Source organism: Sander vitreus, chromosome 8 (genome assembly GCF_031162955.1).
Source record: "Sander vitreus isolate 19-12246 chromosome 8, sanVit1, whole genome shotgun sequence".
Lineage (NCBI taxonomy): Eukaryota > Metazoa > Chordata > Actinopteri > Perciformes > Percidae > Sander > Sander vitreus.
In genome coordinates this window covers 32,300,118-32,312,617 of record NC_135862.1, presented here as the reverse complement: position 1 = coordinate 32,312,617, position 12,500 = coordinate 32,300,118, and the positions used below count along the sequence as shown (strand labels likewise).

Here is a 12,500-nt window from a genome sequence, read left to right as displayed (position 1 = left end):
TTTGAGGCATAGAAAACAATGTTGTTTCAGAGGTGCTATTTTGAATGGTGTCTGAGCATGTAGCTGACAGGAAGCAGTCCTTTGATGCCGCTGGTTTTCATCATCGTAACGTGTCAACATGAGATCGGGCTGTAAGCTCTGCTGCCTCTCCTGACAAACCGCAAAAGCTATAGGGATCCAACATCCAGCCAAGCCCAAAATAAAATAAGTTTTACATTCAGCACTTGAAAATACAGACCGAAAACTTTGCTTCAAAGCTGAATCTAGATGTTTTTGCTCTTTTACTTTTACATAAGGTGAGACCTGGATATCCAAGTAAATTCAAGATTACGCCTTAGAGTTGCTAAACTACACGTTAATCCCGTCGATTATCAAACAATTATATGGATGAGTTTAAGCTTTCTTTTATCACAGTAGTGTAAACACTGGTCAAGAGAACCTAAAGCTCTAGAAGCTCTGATTTATGGCATGCTTTTCAAACAGTCTCTCTTCTCTGCTTGCATTCAAAGCTGTGTACAGCAAGGCCAGGTGTGCCTTTTATGATGCTGTGTACCTGTGAGGCCTTAAGTATACATTTCTGTTGAATTAACAGAGATTTGCTGGCAAGCTCAATCAATCAAAGGATGATTGTGTGTTGCCTTAGCTCAAAGCTGTTAAACCAAAAATAGAGGCGGTACATTTTGCTCTCACCTTTGGCACTAGAAACTGGACTGTGCGTGATATTCCTCCATCCCACGAGGCCATTTCCATCATGAAGCCTGCAAATAAAACAGAATGGAACATCCATCTGTTTTTAAATGTGGACAATCCAGAGGGACATGTTTCCATTGTGTTTAAGAATGACATAAGATAGAAGAAAAAAAAGTTCAAGGAAGAGGTCAAATATATAATAAAAGAGATTTTATCTATTTACATTTATCAAAAATGTAAATAGACCAAGTATTGGTAAATGGCTTAAAGAACTGTCTGCGTGTATATCCTCAGAAATAAACTATTTAGGGAAAACAAGAAGTATGTAGTAAAAAAGTATGGGACCTTTTTTTTTATTAATTATCTTGAACATACAGACTTGGAAAGTATAATGGGTCAGCGGAGCGAGCTTGGAGATGACTGATATGCTCCTCTGCAGGAGAAATTAAGTTTTGAAATCACATTATTTTGTGTATCTACCTTCCCTGAAGCCTGCATTGTCTTCCTCTCAAGCAAGAGAGCAGCTGTTTCACCAGTCAGGAGGAACATTTTGATCAGCTTTCCATTATGGAAAATCTACAATACTGTCATGCGAGTCTCTCTCTTCAAAGAAGGATTTCAGCTAAAAAACGAGTCCCTTGCTCTTTGACTTTGAGGGAATAAAAACCAAGACCTTGTGTGTTTCGGGCATGACAGATCTCTGCTATGAAACGTCAGCTGGAAATACTGCATCTCATCACAAGTCACGTTTACATTTGGGTAGTCATCGATGAAAGTGTAAAGAATACACCAATATACAGCAGAATGGGGGGACAATACAAGGTGCAATGTAACGATCTAAGCTAAAACGCCTGGCGCAGGTGCATTTTTTTGCATGGTTCAAAAGGGTTGTACCTAGTGTCTTCATTAATCAGGTGTGTTTTGGGCGTAACATGAAATAAACCAATCAGAGTGTCATCTCCCATTCCCTTTAAAAGCCAGGCGCGTTTGTACCTTGGCGCATTGCTATTACTGTATGATGGCAGATTTGCTAAGCAGCCAAGAATGCACGTGAACACACCTCCCTGTAAGACCAGAACGCCCATGGGTACACAGATGGGCGCAGGTGCATTTGCTGTTTTAACAGTGTTGATGTGTTAAAACGTTCATCTTACCTTTGACACATTTGAACACCAGCTCAGCTCTCTTAAGACACCAGGGTATGGTCATCTCCTGCAGAGATGAGGAGAGAAATGAGATTAGAAATACTTTTCAAAATCAAAAAAGGCAGCGCGAGTTGTGTTGGTGGCTTTAGAGCCGAGTCATACGGTTTAACATTTTGATACATTACATCCCTAGTCCGAGTCTTGCACAGGTATGCAAATTAGACACTGTACATATTACATATTAACTAGGTCAAACGCAAAGTCTCCTGTCAGGTAGTCTGGATCGACGACAATTCATTTCCAGGATAATCGCCGGCGTGTTGCGTTGCCGCTGTCTCACTCCGTTCTTTTCGGGAAAACGACGACAAACTTCAAGCTAGCAAGCTACACGCTAAAAAATTTCAACTGCAACTTTTGAAGCACATTCAGACGGTGCAACAAGGCATGCCTGCTTGGTTCTTTCCAGGAATGATTATAAAGATTTACAAAGAATATGTTTACTGCATTAACTCTCTTACTGGGACATTTTGGGACCGATTGGCGGGGATTTGTTATGCACGAAGTACACACGGCGATACACTGGTAAGAGCAAATTACCTTTAACCATGTATCCAGCTAATTTATATAGCTGACGTTACTGTATTGCGTGTACATTTAACTTCATCTAATATTGTTGTGTGTGTATTCTTTTGCGGGGTGTAAATGTTCCCCCAAAACAAGTTCCTTCCCGACACCATATTGCAGAGCCACCGTTGTTGCGACCGTAGATTGGCACCGATTGTGATTGGTTTAAAGAAATGAAAACAACCCACGGCGTTTTTTTCCTCCTATCCTAGAATGTATGTGTGGTGTAGCCAGAAACTTTCTCCACAGCACTGTGGACATAGGTCTGGCAATGCGAGTCTACCTGTCAGGTATATATTTATAGTGCATATATTTCAGTGCAGGCATATATCTCATCTCCTTTCAATTTTGAGTGCGTTCGCTTCCAGGCTGCACACAGTGACCTTAGCAGTCATCACAGCGTCAGAAAGGTAGATTCTCTGCCACAATGTTTTGACCCGTGTCAAATGAGTCACCCGCTCATTTCGACGTAAACGCCACAGGCATGAACAAAGAGTCTTGGAAGCATAAACAACAGGAGAGTATACTCAAGGGTTTTTCCATTAAGACTGAGGCTGGTACCAGTGCTGAGCTAGCTGTTGCTGTTCACAGGAGCACTAAGGGCTCCTGCACACTGCCTGCGTGGCGTTTCTGTTGCGTGTCAGTTGCGTGGCGGCTGCGTGGCATTTTCTATGTCTTTGCACACCAGAAACATGTCTTTTTATTACATTTATATCTGCATTTATGTCAAAACCTAGAGACTTTCAAACATTAAAATGTCATTTATTAGATGTATTCGTGTAAAAATGACATATAAACATCCTTTTGTATTCTATTTTGCCTGGAAACGCTTCCAACACGCTTGCTTGTCGCGTGAAAAATAGGCGTTGGTCCTATTTCTAGCATGCAGCTGTTTTCGGCGCGGCTCGAGCCGCGCCTGAGACGTGCGTGTCACACAAGCAGTGTGCAAGCTCTAACCTGTTAACATGGGAGCCGCGCTTCGGTCCTACTTCTAGCATGCACGCGTTTTCGGTGCACGCTCACGCAATGCAGGCAGTGTGCAGGAGCCCTAAAGGCAGCAGTGGTCTTTCTCAAGCAATTGAGGAAAGGAAAATCAATTCTTACAGTCAGGAAAAAGAACATAGCAAATGTGTGAGGGTCACTGTCTGGAACTACATTGGCACTACATTGGTTGACAGAGATTTCAATTTCCTGTCTGCAAACTTTTTAACGTGCATTATAGTTATTCCCTTCCCAACACTAGTAGTTTAAGGGGGACTTCTCTCCTCTATGCCTTAAGTACAAAATAGAGATGGGTAGTCTCACCCATTGCCTGTGGTCTAGCTGGAAAATACAGAGATTTTAGGATGTTATAGGGCAGGAAATGAATAAAATCTTAGCATTAATCTAAAACGTGATCCAATATGCATGCTACTTGGGATTTACTTAACGGATAAATATAAAAGGTAAACTCTACAATGCTTACATTATGGGCAAGAAAGTGCTTCCTTTAAATTGGATAACATACAAAGTTCCAACTAAAACACAGTGGCATAAGGCCATACTTAAATATGACTACTTGGTGTAGTATGTTGTTTTGCCCTAAACATATCTATAAAAAAAAACATTTATTACATAGGGGTGGGAAGGCCTCACGATACGATATCATCACGATACTGATGTCATGATACAGTACTATTGCGTTTTTAAAACATATTGCAATATTCTGCGATATATTGCAATGTATTACCTTTTTTCCAACTTCAAATTTTTCCAGATTTCAAATGATGTCCCCAAAAAGGAAACTTTGTCTACATCTGTTATATCTATTTATCTGTTTTAAGCTTTTTGCACCCCAATGTATACTGTCCACTTTACTGCGTTATAAAAAAAAAAAGCAGTATGCAGAAACTCAATGTGGTATATAATCATGGTATGAGGCTGCTGCTTAAAATGCCACGATGGAGCAGTGCAAGCCAAATGTTTGTAAGTGGTGATGTGTCCACCTGTCCTGCTGTACTCAGGAATCTCATGTACCATGTAAGTGTAGACTAACGGAGTCATTCAACAGCATAATTGCGCAATGAGTGTGGTTAGGTTCACTTCGAGATTGTGGAACCATTGGCGTTTTAGTCTATATGCTAATATCTGAACACTCTTTTTGTGTATTGTGGAACTCTGACTGTTGTATTCATTTCTTATTGTATGTGTTTTGTATTTATCTGTCTTTTGCTATGTTTTGTATTGTGCTATGGACCGCCTTTTTGTGTCCTGAATAAAGAATAAAGTAAAGTATCTAAGGGCGTTTTCACACATACCTCATTTGGTCCAGACTTTTGGACTTTTCAGTTTGATCCGAACCAAAATTACAGGTGTGAAACCTCCCCCGGACCACGGTCCGAATCAAAAGAGGTGGTCTCGGTCACGGTCCGGTTCGTTTATAGTGTGTAAGCATTTTTTGGGTGGTTCGGACTTTCGGACCAAACACAAGAAGCTCTGGCAGGCTCTCCTTGTGTTACAAGACCGGGGAAGCTCCTTTAAGGAATAGCTCGGTGCTTAGTGTGTAGGCTACATGAGAGAGAGAGTGACGGTGAATGCGTTCAGAGCAGCTGTTGGCTATCAGAGCAGAGAATACATCAGCAGTTTATTTGTTAAGTGGTAGTAAATGTACAGTGTAGGTCTCCGTTTGTCTCTGAATAAATTCTCCAGAAAGAAAGTTCCCGTGTCTTGCTTCTCAACATCACAACAAAACAAAAAGAGCCGCGGCGGTAGGGGAGAGCAGCAGTCAGCTGAAAAAACTCCGACGCAGTTCCGACATCATTTCCAAGTATCGGGAGACGCAGCTCACGTATGTGATGACGGCAGGACGTAGTTTTGTCACGTGTAGATCGTTAACTGCAGTGTGAAACCAAGACTTACCGGATCAAATGTATACAATGTAACAAAAACATGAACCTTGGTCCGGACCTTGGTTCAGACTTTCAGGTGTGAAAACGCCCTAAAAATAGAAATTTCTCCGTTTGTTCATCTCACTTCAATTTTAATGCTGCAAAATGGGATTGCCAAGCAGACAAACTGACCAACACATATATAATAATAGATCGCTACTTGGCGTCTGTGTCTCGATACAGTATTGCCACGGACAATATCGCAATACTATGCGGTATCGATTTCTCCCCCCACGCCCCACCCCTAGTATTACAATATTATTATGCAATTCTTCTGAGTTCCTTTTCCAGGCTTCAATGCTCAGGGGGAGAAAGGAAAACCATCTAGAAATAAGAATAAGAGGCACAGCCCTGTTGTATTTTGATCACAGTCTGCAGTTCATCGACTTTCAACAACTAGTGTTGTTTTAAATGCCAAAATACAAGAATAGGCTTGTACAAAACAGGCACACATCTCCACTAAATGGCAAACCAGACTGATAAGAAGGTGACAGACGGAACGTTTTGAGTGGAACCAGAAGCTACTAATTAAAGTTCCTCTGGTTCCTGAGGCTTCAGAAGTTAGAAGTCTTTGGTTGTGTGAACAAAGAGCCCTGAATAGACATGAGAAGAAAAATTGCACTGGGCACGTTGTGGCATGAGTGCACTAATGTAATTCTAAGTTTATTAGGTTTCAATTTTTTATTCAGTTTAAGAACTAAGAAGGAGTTGCTATTCAGGTCCCTAAATCCATTAATTTCCAGCAGATCAACGACAAAAATTCCAGATCTAACAACAAAAATTCACCTTTTTGTGATGGGGAATTTCCCTAATCATTGATTCGGGCTCAGTTCAACAGTCACTGAAAGCTTTCTCTGTTACTCTTCCCCTATTCTTTGAGTGGAGTGCTGCTGTACATACTGTACACTCTGAGGTACTAAGTAAACCGAAGAGTTCACGACTCTCTACTTTGCCGTCCTGGCTTTAAACCTGGGAAATGTTAAGTTGTAGGCTGAATTCACAGCCAGAGCCTGACAAGCCAGGCCACAGCTGAGGATGCAGTGCATAAACAAGCAGGGGCTAAATGAAAGGGAAGAAATTGGGACTATGCCATCAGCTAGAGCCACGGAGGACTTGTCTGGCCAGCAGGTTTTCTTCACCTTCAACCGCAATCAATCACACACTTCTTAGGCTGCCTTCAGACAGGGAAACGGCGATCCGGCGATTTGCAGAAGGGTTGTGGGGCGGGGAGAGTATCAATGAAACGGCTTATTTGTGGGACGTCCTGTTGTGTTCTTTAACCCGTTTGTTTTGGATTACGGAGAAACTACTGGGCCCGATTTTTATGAAACTTGGTGGTAGCGTGTAAAATGGGCAAAGGAAGAACCCATTACATTTTGGAGCGGCTCCGAATCACGGGGCTGTTAGAAGAATTATTTTTTGACTTTTCTTAAAATTGCAAGATGGGGCATTTGTGTTGCATTTATGTGGTGTTGGAATAATCGGAAGAATGAGTTTCGTCATATTTTATAGCTCTCCTGATCTGTTGCTTTTGCTCTTCCCATTCTAGTTATTCCTGTTGTTGTTTTTTTTGTTCAAAATAAATCAAATAAATCTTAAAAAACACATTTACATTTTTACTTTTTTATCAAAACAGTGTTTTGACATGAAACCTAACATTACAGTAGAGAGTAGTTTTGTTCTTTCTTCTTGTTCTTCACTTTCTTTGGCCAGTATAGAAAGATTTCCACATTCAAACAAGTATACTAAAGTACACTAAACTACACACACGTGATCTTTCACTTGAGCAAGAAGCAACGTATTTCTCTGACCATGATGTACTATTTGTTTTTCGGAATAAAAATCCATTGATGATGCACCTGGAATGTGATGCGTAAGAGGAGTGTAACAATTTTAGCTGCGACCATTGACTGTAAATATTAATGGACAACGCATCCGATTCGGCGAAGTGCTGCAAATGCGGAAGTGCCTTAAACCTGCATTCTATCTGAATTCCAGCAGGGGGCGACACGTGCGGATGCAAAAGGAGGTCGGTTTCTGTAGAAGTCTATGAGAAAGTGACCCACTTCTCACTTGATTTATTACCTCAGTAAACAGTTTCATAATGTGTTTACGGTCTCAATCGCTAGTTTGAAGTCTTCTGAAACACAGAATGATGTTCATGTTTTGAATTATGGTTTCGGTGATTTTAAAATCGGCGATAAAGCAGGGGGTGTTTTAGGGCGTGGCTATGATGTGATTGCCAGTGAAAGTGTGTAACGTAACGTAGAGTGTAAGCAGCTCCTCCCTCACTCCTCCCTCTCGTCTAAAATCGTCACATCCGCAACCAGGATGGCTGGGCCCGTAACGGCAAACTCAACGACGGATAGCAGATCTCCACAAACCTATGGGTGACGTCACACATGCTCTGTCCATTAATATTAACAGTCTATGGCTGCGACCAGCAACTCTGCATCTCGTTCTGTTGGTCCATCAGTTCATTGGTCCACAAAGCCGGGCCAAACACCTGCCGACAACAGTTTGGATCCTACCTTATTTATAACTTTCCCCCAGGTAATAGCAGAGCGACACCCAATGTACACAAAAGAAACAAAAGCCAATGTCTGGTTACTCGAAAAAGCCACAATGGCTCCTACAATTCCTGTGAGGTATCACATTACTACATTGTTATACTCCTTATAAACGTGTGCAAGAGTGGGTAACACTTGATAATAACCGTCACTAATAAATGGGAAGTTATTTTACTGCTAGCAAACAATGAAAGGATGAGTTATGTTCACTAATTATTAGTGATGCTATAATCTATATTATTTCTATCATTAGTTGAGTGTAATATAGTTTATACATTTAGATATAGTTAATATTTGTAAATGGTTAACAATTGTTTTGTAAACCATCTATAAACATCATTTTGCTGCCTATTGTAAAGTTGCAACTAATGCTGATAATACTTAGTTAATGATTAATTAAGTGGTTTATAAAGCATTCATTTGGCCCCATGAAATCTTTGTCTTCCCCCTCTCTCTCCCCTTTCATATCTCAGCTTTCCTATCCAGTAAAGGCAGAAATTCCCCCCCAATATTTCTTTTTTTTAAATTTAAATCTTTGTATGGTGATCTATACAGGAGATGATCATGTGATTATGTTTGCACTGATAATAGCCATCTAAATCATGTTTATAGATGCTTTACAAAGTATGTATTAACCATTAACGTATTTTATATATATATATATATATATATATATATATATATATATATATATATATATACACACACATATATATATATATACACACACATACATATATACACACATATACATATATATATACACACATACATATACACACATATACATATATATATATACACACATATACATATACACACATATATATACACACATATACATATACACACATATACATATATATATATACACACACACACACACACACACACATATATATATATATATATACACACACACATATATATATATATATACACACACACACATATACATATATATATACACACATATATATATATATATATATATATATATATATATATATATATATATATATATACACACATACATATATACACATACATACATACATACACACACACACACACACACACACACACACAATGTTGGGGTGGCAGTAACTCAGTCAGTAGGGAGTTGAGTAGGGAGACAGCAGGGTTGCTGGTTCAAGTCCCTATACAGACCAAAGTATGGTGGTGGACTGGTAGCTGGAGAGGTGCCAGTTCACCTCCTGGGCACTGCCAAGGTGCTCTTGAGCGAGGCCCGTGTGTAATGTGTATAATAATAACAATAGAGTGAAAACATTGTAATTTCCCCTTGTGGGATTAATAAAGTATAAATTATTATTATTATTATTATTATTATTATAATAATCATCAGTTTCAACTTTATAATAGCCAGTTTACAAATCATTTGGTAATCATTAACAAATACTTAACATAATATATAAAATGTTATGATGTTTTCAACAATAAATAACATTAATTACAGCATTGCTAATAATTAGTAAACATTAATTATCATTTTGTGGTTAGTTAACAGTTAAATAATTATTAACTTAAGTTGAATTAGTGACGGTTATTATAAAGGGTTACCCCCTCCACACACCCACACACACACACACACACACACACACACGTTCCCAGTGCTCTGAGCCCCTCTTACCTCGGACATGTCGTGGACCAGCAGCAGAGGGACGGTCACCGTGGTGACGTCATGTGTGCAGCACACCTTCAGGATGTTTCTCAAGCCCATGATGGCCGGGTCCCGGGCCGTGATGTTCCCCGAGCGCACATTGTCGTCCACGCACAGGTGGAAGACAACGTGGACCTCGGACAGGTTGGAGTGCCGCGAGATGTAAAACTCACCTTTGGAGGGAGACGCAGCAGGTACAGTGTGTGATGTTGACAGAACAGTATTTGACTGGCGTCACTAGAGCTGGGTACCGAATTGCCTCTAAAGTATCGATTATCGAAAAATGCCTCGTCATTCAATACCCAATTTCAATACCTATAAGGAGTAAATCTCATCAGCGTCAGTGAGCCAAAATTTCTACCAAGACCCAATAATATCTGTGATTGGCTGTCTAACATTACACGTCGTAGAGACACGCAGGTTAAAACTCTACGTTACACTCAGAGACAGGGCTCAAGTAGTAGGAGCTGAAAAATAAATAAAGATGTGTGCCGTAATGTGTAATGTTGTCATTTATTTTTGTTTTATAAAATTGGTATCGAAAAAAAGTATAGTTTAGGAACCGGTATTAAAGTCACGGTATTGGTATCAGTACCAGTATCGAACATTTTTGAACGATACCCAGCCCTAGGCGTCAGTGAACAAAAATCTATCGATATCCATTACCTGGTAAGATGTTAGATGGATTTCTTTCCACATTTTTGCTCTTATCGTCACCTCCGTTCCTTGGAATCTCTGTAAGGATAAACGTAGAAAAACAGAACGAAAATCAGTACGTAAAAAAAAATAAAAAAAAAGATTGATCTAAATATCTCATACGGACAGTTCACAGCAGTGGGGGGGGCTTGACTTTCCTTGAAAGGCTTGTAACCTAGGAAGAATGTTTCTATATCCAGCTCTACTCCACCAACCACTCAAGCTGTGATAAGCATCTGGACACACTTTCCCTTCAATGCAGTAGCAGTAATGTAAAGTGTCTTCTACTTCCTGACTATTTAAACCCCCCTCTCATACTACTGGCATGTCGCTGACATTCTCCAACTCTTTGACATGTTTTGCATTCTCATTCTTTTGAAGACAGCTTCAATTTTCCTCCCATGTAAAAGGTAAAGCTACTGAATTCCTTGAAGAAAACATTACTTGCTAGTGCTAGAAAATTGATCAGAATACAGCTAGTAGCTAGCAAAAAAAAGCTAGCACTCGGAACTGGGTGTTGGAAACACCACCGACGATAAACCAATGGCTAACAACTGCTGAAGAAATCTTTTTGACGGAAAGATTTCAACACACACACTAAGGCTACAACTGGGCAGAAAATGGAAAAAAATGGACTCTTTGGGTACGCGATCTGTGCTGCCTGCACGATCCGGCATGCGCAAGATGTTCGATGATAATCCTGTTTTTTTACGAGGATTTACGAAACTGCACGATCTTTTTCCATGCTTCTGGTCATAGTTGTAGCAGTATGCCGTTAGCCTCCACTGGGAAGCTAACGTTAGTTTAGCTAACAGCTAATTCGGCTAACTGCTAGCTGACAGCTTGATTCAGTCTAAAATAACGTTAACTCAAACTAAACACTGGGAAAAGCAGGCTACAGCTAAATTAAGACTTTAAAGTAATAACAATAAAGACAAGTATTGAGTGATTGTATTTTAAATGAGCACAAGTAAAGTAAAACTGACGTAACAGCTGTTATACATTTTAACAGTTATTTTCAGGTTTTATTTTGAGGGTCTTTTAGTATCAAGTATCAAAAACAAATATATTATTAATGATTTGTCCGGTGGTGGTCGCTCCAGTGTTTATTTAGTACAAAAATATGCCGCCAGTTGTGCCGCCTGGCCGTCAAGTGTTTCAACGCATGTGTGATACAAATAGTGTAGGGAAACCGTCACGTTTTCTCCTAAGTATTTATGCGCATGCGCATATCGGATCGTGCAGGCAGCACAGATCGTGTTCCGACAGACTCTATACAGGACTTACAATGGCAACACTGGACTAGAACAATAGTTAATAACATTACTCTCCAAGGCTGTTAAAAAGTGAAGGAAACTCCCAAGCAGATTATTTTTTTGCTTTATTTGTTAGTGTTGGTTGTTGAACGTAATGTCAAAGATTTAAGTGGGGAAAAATGATAAAGGTGCTCTTTTTCTTGTCTTGCTAATCATCAAACCCGGTAAATTAGAGATTAACAATCCCCTTCGGTATATTATGCTAGGGGTCACAGGTCCCCTGTTGGAGATCTCTGGTTTAGATGGTACAACCACTTGGATCTTGTAGCTTTGTGTCTGTGTGGCACTGCTAAACAGGGCTATGAATAGCAATATTAGTTGAGCATTTTGTAATGCGTAGCTGGCGGAAGAAAAAGAAAAAAATACATTTTCTTCAGCAGAGTCCGTGTCCAGGCTTTTGGTTTTCTGGTGAACTGTACATCCAGGCTGAGATTTGTGGAAGCCTCGGTCTCAGCAGCCTCTCTCTTTCTAATCCTCTGTCTACGTCAGAGCTGTAATGGAACAACCAAAAGTCTAACCAGGCTGTTCTTTCTGCTTGCTGCTCCGCTGGGCTCTGGCATAGAGCTCCACCTGCTGCACCTCATCCAGCTGCGCCTCCAGACAGGGAAAGTGGAAGTCTGTACACTCCTTCGCCACAGTTGCAAAGTCTGGGGGGGGCAACAAAGAACAGGCCAGGGATGAAATGATGCATGAGGTTAGATTTAATATCTAGACAGAGCTGATCTCTGTAATTATGTCTCTATGCTGCACTCTAACGCTAGACAAAACAAATCAATCCAAACAGGGTTCAACAATAAGCGTTGCACGTTGGGCAAGTACATATTACAACCCACTTGGTTATAAAAAAATTA

General features: G+C 40.1%; 1 protein-coding gene across 2 annotated transcripts in view; it reads right to left on the bottom strand.

Annotated features, from left to right (window-relative positions):
• ferry3 (FERRY endosomal RAB5 effector complex subunit 3) overlaps nt 1-12,500 on the bottom strand; it is a 38,214-nt gene that overhangs the window by 7,130 nt on the left and 18,584 nt on the right. For both annotated transcript variants that reach the window (XM_078257863.1, XM_078257862.1), the window contains exons 9-13: nt 12,168-12,296; nt 10,304-10,372; nt 9,608-9,810; nt 1,845-1,902; nt 691-758 (exon numbers count right to left, since the gene is read on the bottom strand). In XM_078257863.1, the coding sequence (XP_078113989.1) occupies nt 691-758; nt 1,845-1,902; nt 9,608-9,810; nt 10,304-10,372; nt 12,168-12,296 (527 nt within the window). The remainder of the gene's footprint in view (nt 1-690; nt 759-1,844; nt 1,903-9,607; nt 9,811-10,303; nt 10,373-12,167; nt 12,297-12,500) is intronic.